This window comes from Podarcis raffonei, chromosome 14, assembly GCF_027172205.1.
Source record: "Podarcis raffonei isolate rPodRaf1 chromosome 14, rPodRaf1.pri, whole genome shotgun sequence".
Classification (NCBI taxonomy): domain Eukaryota; kingdom Metazoa; phylum Chordata; class Lepidosauria; order Squamata; family Lacertidae; genus Podarcis; species Podarcis raffonei.
In genome coordinates this window covers 43,858,813-43,870,003 of record NC_070615.1, presented here as the reverse complement: position 1 = coordinate 43,870,003, position 11,191 = coordinate 43,858,813, and the positions used below count along the sequence as shown (strand labels likewise).

Genomic DNA, 11,191 nt, shown 5'->3' with positions numbered 1-11,191 from the left:
GTTCCCTTCTAAAAAGCAGTCGCTTTTATTGTTTGAAAAATAATGTTTTTTGGTAAATAGTTTTGCATGTGGGAAGTCAAACAAAAAGATTAAAAATAACCTCCCTTGCTTTCCCCTCAACAATAAAGGTGTACTATGAGCTGTAGGACTTCAAGTGCTGATCTAGTGCAACAGAATTACATCTCCAGGCAGTACATGTATATATTACATATATTAAATATAATATAATTTGTTCATTCATATTTTGAAAAACAACAACGTGATTTTGCTACCTGATATTTTCTCCTTTTGAAATTGTATAGTGCTTAGCTTTGTTTAAAAAAAGATACCCTCATTTTCAACAGGGAACATAGAGACAAGGAGCTTGCCCACATTTCCACTTGTCCTGTGCTTAGAAAGCACGGGTCCAAGCAGTTTTCTGCTTGACCCATGCTTCCCAGGCATGGGTCTGTGCAGTTTCCCCCTTGCCCCACACCTTTCCCAGGGAAAGCTCACTCTTTAACTTTAAACCACAGCAAACAGCAATCAGGAGAAAACCTGAATTGCCGTCTGCTCCAACTGATTGCTAAAGAACTGTTGTCCCTGGGATAATGTTGTAGGACAAGAGGGATGAGCCTTCGATCATATCAGTCTAGATGCGATGATACTCCTGCTTGCACAGACCCTCAAACTCACAATGGTTGGGTTTCTAAGCTTGTGGTGCCGCCATATTGAATCTGCCCTTCCATATGTTCTCTTAACAGCTTTGTTAACACTGGATGTTCACAACACTTTGAGGCTGGCTAGGGTTTCTCAGACCATGCCATTCAGTGGTTATTGCGATTAAACCTTGGGGTTTTTTTGTTTTTAAAAAAACACACAACAAAAACAACACCCTAAAAACCATTCTAGCTCTCAGGCATTCCTATGGCACTTGCATTGTTCTGCATAATTTGAACTGGGTTTCGTTGAGGAGGGAAAGAGACCGGGGCAGGGGGAGAGACACCCTCGAAAGCAGTTACAGGGGCCCTGGGTCATATTTCCGACTCCCTTCTGTAGGATCTTTGATCCAGAGCTACGGTGGCCTGCAGCGTCTCAAATTCAGGCTGGTTGTCTGAGCCTGGGTCGTCCAAACCTCTGCTGTCATCATCCTCCTCCTCCTCCTCCTCTTCCTCCTCATCGCGGCTCATGAAGGCAAGCTCATTCTCGTAGCAGAAAGAGTTGGTGCTGGGGAGGAGGAATTTGTTTTCCATCAGGTCCTTGGCACTGCAGCATGGGGTCGACGGAACCTCATACGTCTTGTGGAAGTGTGAGTAGTCAACTTTGTACTGGCACTTCTCCTCAAACAAGACGGGCTCAAAGCGGTGGCCCCACAAGATCTCGCTGGACAAGTAGGAGCTCCGGGCTTGTGTCGTCATGGCGGTAGCTTCCACCATGCCCTCGAGGATAACCACGATTTCAAAGTCGTCCGTTTCCAGATCCTGCCGGCTAATCCCAAACAGAGGGCTCTCTTCGTTGATCTCGTGGAGGATGGTGAGCGGAGACACTAAGAAAATACGGTCCAAGCCTTTGTCGAACCCGACGTCGATATCTATTTGGTCAAGTGGGATGTATTCTCCCTCTTCGGTGATCCTGGACTTTATTAGCTGAGCTCTGACATGAGCCTCAACAATGTGACTTTTCCGCAGGTTCCCCACTCTCCACATCAGGCAAAGCTTGCCGTCCCTCATGGCTATGACCGCATGATGGCTGAAGAGTAAGGTTTCGGCCCTCTTCTTGGGTCTAGCCATTTTTGCCATGATGGCGCCAATCATGAAAGAGTCTATGATACACCCCACGATGGACTGGAGGACCACCATGAAAACAGCAAGCGGGCACTCCTCCGTGACGCACCGGAACCCGTAGCCTATCGTGGTCTGTGTCTCAATGGAGAACAGGAAAGCAGCCACGAAGCCATTCACTTGGAGGAGGCAAGGGGTGAAGGTTTCGTCCTTGACTGGCTTCTCGATATCTCCGTGGACAAGCGCTATGAGCCAAAAAATAAGACCAAACAACAACCAGGAAACCAGAAAGGCAAGGGAGAAGAGCAGCAGCATATATCTCCAGCGGATGTCCACACAGGTAGTGAACATGTCCGCAATATACCTCTGTGGTTTGTCATCCATGTTGGTAAACTCAACGTTGCATTGTCCGTTCTTCTTAACAAACCGGTTCCGGCATTTCCTCCTTGTGTGGATCTTACCGTTGCCAAAGCCATTCACTCCCGGCATGGTGGTTAAAGTCAACCCGTCTTCCTCAGAAGATACGATGCTGTAAGGGTTAACTCTACCTGCACTCATCCCTGAGTCGAGCAGCGGTGGGGCGGAAGGGTCTCTGGACTCTTTGGGGGGCGTTGCCCTCGGCTCCCTCCCAGTCTTGACCCTATGGAAGAGAGGAAGGAGCCCTTAGATTTTGAAGTGCTGCAGACAGATAGATCTAAGTGGAGGTTCTGCAATGAGAAAACAAAGACACATGGGTTATCTCTCAGAAACGAGAAGTTGTGACAGCCGCTCCAGGAATTTGCTTGAAAGGTAAGGTAGATAAAATAAAATCATATTTCAAACTTAACAAGGTTCAAGTTTCTCTCTGCTTTTGTCCATGTGCAGGAAAAGCAGGTAGGGTTGTCTCCAGCTAAGGTCTACACCATGGGTAGGCAAACTAAGGCCCGGGGGCCAGATCCGGCCCAATCGCCTTCTAAATCCGGCCCGCGGATGCCCCAGGAATCAACGTGTTTTTACATGAGTAGAATGTGTCCTTTTATTTAAAATGCATCTCTGGGTTATTTGTGGGGCATAGGAATTTTTTCATATTTTTCCCCAAAATATAGTCCGGCCCCCCACAAGGTCTGAGGGACAGTGGACCGGCCCCCTGCTGAAAAAGTTTGCAGACCCCTGGTCTACACAGACATGAATTGACCTAAGGCAGCCCCGCCTGTTATCTTCAGGAGGCCTACTCTGGGTAGGACTAGCACTGTTTGCAACTCAACGTTTTGAAACCGAGTGCAGAATTATGCATCCCCAGAATCTCAACTTTCATCAATTAGAAAAGAAATAATAATTATTATTAATAATAATTTTATTTTTTTTATACTCTGCCCATCTGGCTGGGTTTCCTCAGCCACTCTGGGCTGGGGAATCAAGATACTAGCCCTCATGGGTACTTAGCTTCAACAGTACTACCGCGTCAGACATTCCCAAAGCATTCAGATAGATGAAATGGATGGTGAAACATTAGAAGTAGTATAAACTGTGCAAACTGACTACTATTTCAGGAAGATTGACCACTTTTTAAAAACTTTAGAAGCACTGAGTGTGCATTTGTTCCATTGAAGGTGCGTTTCATCTCCTTTAATAATAATAAAAAAATAAGGATTGTTTCTGAAGTGTTGAAGAATCTGTGGCCTTTTAAATGGGGGGGGTGGTTTATTGGTTTCTCTGTTTTTTTCATTATGAATTTTATGTTCTCATTTTGCATCTAGCTGGGAGCGTCAAGGAAGCATAATGGGGGGGGGGTGTGATATACATGGAGTTTGTAAGAGCACAACAGAGCAGGGAACAGAATAAGCGGTCCTTTTCGTGACAAGGCGAGGCCCATCAAACAACCACATTTGCAAAATGCACCTTGGAGCCACAGTGTTGACGACATGCCTCCGAGCTTCCTGATCTGGGTGTGTTGTTGCTTTGAATCTCACAGCTAGACTGGTCAATAGAGTCGATTGCTGTAATCACTGCCATGGCCAGGGGGGAGAGATGTAACGAAAACACTCTTGTGGTCACGTTGAGGGGCTCTGTGTCAGCTGGCGAGACCGGCCTCCTACCACTCGCTGAGCACTGCAGAAACCGGAAGGCCAAATCAGTTCACAGAGCAAACAAAGGATCTCGGGAACAGAAGGACGTGTCAGATATCGAGTCTGAGCATGCGTCCATCTAGCCGAGTATTGTCTGCTTAAGGGGGTAGCCAATGTGATATCCTCCAGAGGTTGTTAGACTACAGCTTCCATCAGCCCCATCCAGCATGGCTGATGGTCAGGGATGATGGGAAGTTCAGCCTCCAGGGTCATCTGGAGGTTGCCATGTTGGTTAACCCTAGTCTTCACTGACTGGCAGTCAGGGGCGTCTTGCCCATAGAGGCAAGTGGTGCCGGGCGCCAGGGTGCTAGGTTCTGGAGGGTGCCAGGGAAGAGGCAGAGTGTGGATGTGGCGCCTCCCGACACCAGCTTGCTGCCCTCGCCTGCCTCCGCCATGCCACACCAAAGCAGTGCAGCGCCCAGAGCCTCTGCCTGCCATGGCCACGTGGCACAGGTGCCAGGGAAGAGGCAGACACTGGGCGCAGCACCTCCCGGCATCAGCTCGCTGCCCTCGCCCGCCTCGCTGAAGTAGCATCATGCCCGGAGCCTCCGCCTCTTCCCTGCCGGAGGAGCTGCCCTCCAGCCGCTGCCCCCCTCCTTCAGCCCCACAAAGCTGCCAGCAGCACAGTAAAAAGGTCGGCAACTCTGCGAAATGGGGGTGGGTTCTTTGCACCATAGCACTGTATATACTTAAGAAGGCCCTGCTGACAGTGACTCTTCTGGGTTTTGAACAGCCCTCCCTGGGAATGTCAGGGGCTGAACTTGCGGTCTTGGGCATGCCAAACATATGCTTTGCCAATGATCTGCATGATTTCCTTGCCCGATCCCATGCTCTCCACCTCCAGCTCATCCGCTGAAGCACCAAACGTCTTCCCAAGCTAAACTGCCAACTCTTCAACCCCCAACATTTCCAGAATGGGATAGCAAAGTCCACTGTCTGATAACAAGCCAAGGGCCTTCTGGCGCTTCCCTCATTGCAAGAAGCTAAGCTACAGGGAACCAGGCAGAAGGCCTTCTCGGTGGTGGCACCCGCCCTGTGGAACGCCCTCCCACCGGATGTCAAAGAGAAAAACAACTACCAGACTTTCAGAAAACATCTGAAGGCAGTCCTGCTCAGGGAAGTTTTTAATGTGTGACATTTTAGTGTATTTTTTGTCTTTGTTGGAAGCTGCCCAGAGTGGCTGGGGAAACCCAGCCAGATGGGCGGGGTACAAATAATAAATTATTATCATTATTATTATTACCTGAAGCACTGCTGTCAATCAGTGTAGACAGTACTGACCTAGATGGACTGAGGTGCTAACAGCTTCCTTTGCTCCCATATTTGTATGTTGTTGCGATCACTTTTTCTCCAAACATCTCAGAGCAGCTTCCGTCTGGTTCACATTCAGCCTCCAATCAAGGCAGCTAACTAAGCTAGAACCTGCGTAACTTCAGCTGAAGAGCTATGCTCTGTACCTGCAGACCGCCCTCTGAACCATTAACACACCTGGAAACTTCCTGAATTATCTCAGCAGGCATGTGGGTCCTGAGGAAGGGGTGTGGCTCAGTGATTAAACGTTTGCTTTGCGTGCAGAAGGTTGCATCTTCAGTCCTCAGCAGGCAGGGCTGGGAATGTCCCCCAAATGAAACCTTGGAGAGGCTCTGGCAGTCAGTGCCAACATGACTGTGCTAGATGGAGGAATTCGGTTTCAGTCAGCTTCCTGTATTCCTCCCAACCCAGAACTAAACACATAATCTTGCACTCCTGTCGGATTTGCTACGAACTACGTAGGCATTAGAAGACAGGCCCCTGTTGTGTTAGAACAACCCCGTGCGGCTTAAGTGAACTCCCTACAGAATTTGCCGATCGGCCCTTTAAGAATGGGACCAGAACGCACCTGGAAGATGCTTAAAGGTCGTCTTGATTCTTGGATTTGGTTCCCTGCAGCTGGTTTGGCCAGGAAAAAGAGAGAGCACAAGAGGAGCTTTAATTGAATTTCTAGCTTATCCCTAGAAGACCCTGTAATCTCTTTAAATACAGCCTCTTGTCAATTTCCTTTCATCTGCTGTCGGTGTTATGAAATTCATAACAAGGGAAGGGTCTGGATAGAGACATAGAAGGCTGTGTTAAGACCATTGGCCTATTTAGCTCCATATTGTCCCACACTGACAAACAGCAGTCCCCCCTCCCTGGGGTTTCAGACAGGTAACATTACCAGCTGTACCTGGAGGTGCCAAGAATAGAACCTGAGGTTGTCGGCATGCAAAGAAGATGATCTCCCACTGAGCCGACAGGCCTTTCCCATAAAGTCTCTCATTGGGTGGACAGCTCAAAACTGGGCAAGGAATTTATCCTCCCTTCTCTCACCTGTTACCAGAACAAGCATAAATAACCAATTACCTGCCCAGTGTTGATTTCCATTAGTTCCCAGCATGGGTCCAAGGGCTTTAGAATACCTGTTTTCAATGTTTTGTGGTTTTGGCTGACCCGTTTAATTTTTTAAAAATTGTTTCTGCAAATCAAAGCACATATATCTGGGGTCACCAAACTTTTTGGGCCAGCGGGATTTTGAGAGAAATGCAGTGGGAGCTAATCAGGAGTGCCTTTTAGCAGCCTTGCCTGAGAAACCAGCAACAGCTGTATTTGGATCAGATTAAACCAGCCATTGTAGCCTTTGATAACCAGCCATTGATAACCTTGAGACTGGACTACCACAATGAGCTCTATGTGGGGCTGCCCTATAAACTCCAGCTAGAGCAGAATGTGGCAAAAAAGAACTGCAGGTGTGGACCCACCAAGTGTCCCTATTTTCCAGGGATGTCCCTGATTTAGAGAAGCTGTCCCGGTTTCTGATTTGATCCCAGAACATCCCACTTTTCCTTAGGACGTCCCTATTTTCACTGGATAAGTGTTGGAGGGTATGGAGTTATCCGACCGCCGAGCCATCTGAAGACAATCCTGTATAGGGAAGTTTTTTATTGTTTAATGTTTTATTATGTTTTTCTATATGTTGGAAGCTGCCGAGTGGTTGGGGCAACTTAGTAAGATGTGTAGGGTAAAAATAGTAAAATTATCATTATGTAATGGGACATCCCTATTTTCACCGGAGAAATGTTGGAGGGCATGCATGTGATATCTCTGGCAAAACAGCTGTGCTGCTGCCCATATGCTACAGGGCCTAGACAGAGGTTCTTGTACTAATATACAAAGCCCTAAAGAACTTGGGTCCAGGATACCTTAAAGACCACACAAGCCCTTATATTCCAGCTAGATCACTGCAGTCATAGAATCCCCTGCAATGAAAAAATCTCAGCTAAAGCATCCCTGACAGATGGCCATCTAACCTCTGCTTAAAAACCTACAAGGAAGGAGAGTCCACCACCTCCTGATGGAATCTGTTCCACTGTCAAACAGCTCTTCCTGTCAGAAAGCTTTTCCTGATACTTAAGTCAGAATTTCCTTTCTTGCAACTTGAATCCAATGGGTCGAGTCCTACCCTCCAGAGCCAGAGAAAACAAGCTGGCTCCATCTTCTGTGTGACAGCCCTTCAGATATTTGAAGATGGCTATCATCTCCCCTCAGCCTCCTCTTTTCCAAGCTAAACACACCCAATCATCTGGAGGAGGGCTGTGAATTTTCTCTGGGTTTCAGAAGCCTGACTGGCTTCAGCTAGTAGTCAAGTGTTTGGTGTCATTGGTCCCATGGTGTGCAACACACATCCAGCTGAGATTTGGCAGGCATCCCTGCTAATTTTAAGGTTTTTCTCAAAGTCCTTTTTACGCCGACAACTCTATTCAGTTATTTAATTTTTCCTAAGATGAGCCAGACATATTCACAATTATTTTTGCATTGTTTTAGCAGTATTTTATGTCCCATCGTATTTGCATACATTGCTGTACGCCACCTTGATGTATTTTATACCAGCGGGCAGTTTTAGGAATATAATTTGTAAAGAATAAATAAAAGGAATAACAAAATGGCGGCCACGGGGGTGGGGGGGTGACATAGCATAAAATGGCTGCCTTATCTAAATGAGCATATAAGGATACAGGATCACAAAAAATCTCTCATATAAGGATACAGGATCACCATCTCGCACCCCATCAGTGGAGGAAAACAACATCTACAACAGGCTCCCCTGAGCTGTTATTAAAAATAACAAGAGTGTTAATATTTGTACTTTTCCTCTGTTCAGAATGGAAGAGTGAATGTGGGGTCCAATGCTAGAATCAATTCAATGTGGGCATGTCTGAATGCGTTTGAGGTAGGAGAGGCCGAGGCAGTACAAGGAACTGAGCAGGGACAGCAAAAAGCCTCTCGTTTGGTGATGATTTTTGAGGTGGTGTTTATCTTTATTTATTTCACATCATTTGCATACCACTTGACTGTAATAAAACCTCTTAGGTGGTTAAAATGTCGCTGGATGAGCTTTTGATGTATTTTGTAATGCTCATTGTTCCATCGTCGTTCCCCCCCCCCCCCAGTTTTTAATTACGTTTGTGTTTTATCCCATCAAGTCACTTTGAGGCTTTTTATATTGCATAAAGCGACTGATTAACGATGGATAATGATAATGATTAGAGCTTCCCCCCCCCCAGCCGGAACCTCCAGGTGGGTGCCATTATAAGAGAACAAGGGAGACCTTCGTGGTCAGTTCCGACGCCTCTTTTTCTAGAAAAATAACACTGATGATGGTGGTGATGGTGCAGATTTACCTATTTGTAGAGAATCCAGCTTGAGGCTGGATTTGATACTTTGAATTCTGATGTGAACCAACCTAATCACATTTTCCTCCCTGCACTATTGTGCTGATTGGAAAATATCCACCGGCTTTCCCACCTCCCAAATATCCTGAGGTGGCTTTTGGCGCAAATAAAAAAAGTGCCAAGATCCCTTTATAAAAACCCACCTATCTCGAGGAAGAAATACATTTAGGAACGGGCAACGGTCTGCTTCCCTTTGATGTGCATCAAGGCAACGCTCTTCCCAAAGCGTTTGGGCAAAGCAACAGTTACAAAGGGAAAGGGAGGGAAGAATTAGTGACCTCCAACAAACTAGAGCTGCTTTATCTGATGAGTTTATTACTTAAAGCAGGGAGGCGACAGGGGGGGGGGAGAGATTACGTAACTATGTGGCTGTTCTTCCCTCCTGGAGAGATCATCAGGCTACCCGTTCAATTAATCCTTCCTAATTCACTGCCCTTGGGGACCTTCGGCAGAAAACAACAGAAATCGCTTTCTGCTTTAGGCCAGTGCTTGCTTGGGAGCTGGGCAAGCAGCAGGTTCAGTGGCCTGCTGGCAAAGCCCCCCCAGCTCTTTGGGGCAAACAGTGTCCAGAGGCTCTGGGAGCTTTCTGAGGGGCCGGGGCAGCAGGAGGCTGAAATCACATGTGCAAAGGGTGTAATGATCACAGCGGAAACTTGCAATTGCAGATGCCACAAAGGTACACAGAGGGGGAAATGACTGATCACTCAGCACAGTCTGTGATCCTTTCTGGATTACCCTCTAAGGGCCATGTCCCAGTTGTGGGCGTGGTCAGGTGTGAAGATGGGCGGAGCGATGAGTGCGAATTTTACCATTGTGCAGAAGGCTGGTTTCTGCACACGCTCACAAACCCCTCTCTTAGACCCTCCAACATGTCAAAGGGGAAAAACTGGGAAGCCATCTTCTGGGACACCATTGTCCCTTTTTTTCTCATAAGAGGACAGCAGCCATTTTGGGTGATGCAATCTCGCACGATTTTGCGACAAAAACTTGCTTTTTTTCAGGCCCAGAGCCCAAAAAGTGAGATTGCGGCCCCGGAACAAAGCTCTTTCTCTGGGGGGGGAAATTGCATCGCAAAATCAACCTGCGAACACATTTTAGAAACCACAAATCATCAATTTTGAGAAAAAAGAAAAGAAAAGCAGAGCATCCTGTTGCTAAACATTTTAATTCTGAGAACTGCAGCCTGTCTGAGTTATCGATAATTGCTATAGAGATGCCGACAGATCCAACAATGTTAGGAGAAAGGAAGAACTTCTGTGTGTAAACTCTGAGCATATCAAGACTGCAGGGTTTCAAGCTAGAGTAGAGTACCAGCATCTCTTAGCTTCAGTGGCTTCAAAGGTCTTCTGAGCAGTCCATTCTCAAAGCTCTATAACAGCCTCCTTGGAAACAGCATAATTTTTATCAGAGCAACTGATGAAAGCAGAAGCCAAAATATTTTGCTTTAAGAATTTCACATTTCTGTTTTGTTAGTAAGTGCAATATGCATAACTACACACGTACACCACCACCAAAGAGCAGGTACATATTTCAACACAAGGTATACTAGGATTTTAATAAGCCGATGCATAGTTTCCTGGACGTAAGCTCCTTTGAACTCTGTGGGGCTTACTCCTAGTCACAGAGGCAACTTGGAGAACACACTTGGCTTTAACAAAAGCTCTTCAGACAGTTGGAATATAACCTTTAGCTTCCACTTAGACATGCAAACCATCTTGCACTGAAGTGTCACCATTTAAACCGCTAGTGTGAAGAAAGGACCCCATCAAAGAAAAGGGAAGAAGTACCCAGCTTCTGCTTATTTTTGTTTCCTTTCCCAACTCGCTCTATGCTAATCCATCACTAACAAAGCCTTCTTGTTGCCTCATTCACATTTGTCACCCCGCCCACTTTTGCCTCTTGCCCCACCCGCCGCCGGCAAGCGGCCTCTGTAAGGTTGCTAAGATGGAAATGCAGCCCACGATCCAAGAACGTTTTCCCCGGTTTAAGAAAGTAGCTTTACACCAGGGATAATGAACATCGTGCCCTCCAGATATGATGGACTAAAACTTCCAGCCAGCACGGGTAATGGTTAGGGATGATGGGACTTGTAATCCAAAATTAAAGGAGATAAAATTACATACTATTTTGCACATAGTTCAGGGTGGAAGACCTGTGGCTATTCTAATAATAATAATAATAATAATAATAATAATAATAATAATAATTATTATTTATACCCCACCCATCTAGTTGGACTTCCCCAGCCACTCTGAGCGGCTTGCAACTAAATATTAAAATACAGTAATGCATTAGACATTAAAAGCTTGCAGAACTACAGCTCCATATATTCCTGACCCTTGGCCATGCTGGCTGGGTCTGTTGAGAATTGGGAGTCCATCAACATCTGGAAGGCCATTGACATGGTAGTGAACAACCATATCATAATAAACTTGCCCCCAGATGAAGAACAAAACCCTTTTTGGGTACACATTGCTCAGCAAAACGGCTCATATAAGGTTCTTCTTTTGATTTAACTTTCCCCCCCAGTACCTTACATTATGAGTAGTAATAATTACGGCAGCATATTCAGTGTTGG

The 11,191-nt window shown here is 46.3% G+C and overlaps 1 protein-coding gene across 2 annotated transcripts in view; it reads right to left on the bottom strand.

Annotated features, from left to right (window-relative positions):
• Nucleotides 1-321: 321 nt before the first annotated feature.
• The window catches only part of LOC128401643 (ATP-sensitive inward rectifier potassium channel 12), a 45,382-nt gene continuing 34,512 nt past the window's right edge, over nucleotides 322-11,191 (bottom strand). Inside the window, exon 2 of one of the 2 annotated variants that reach the window (XM_053364938.1) lies at nucleotides 322-2,467. In XM_053364938.1, coding sequence (XP_053220913.1) covers nucleotides 1,014-2,318 — 1,305 coding nt within the window. In that variant the 5' untranslated portion in view covers nucleotides 2,319-2,467 and the 3' untranslated portion in view covers nucleotides 322-1,013. The remainder of the gene's footprint in view (nucleotides 2,468-11,191) is intronic. The other variant, XM_053364939.1, reaches the window with a different exon arrangement.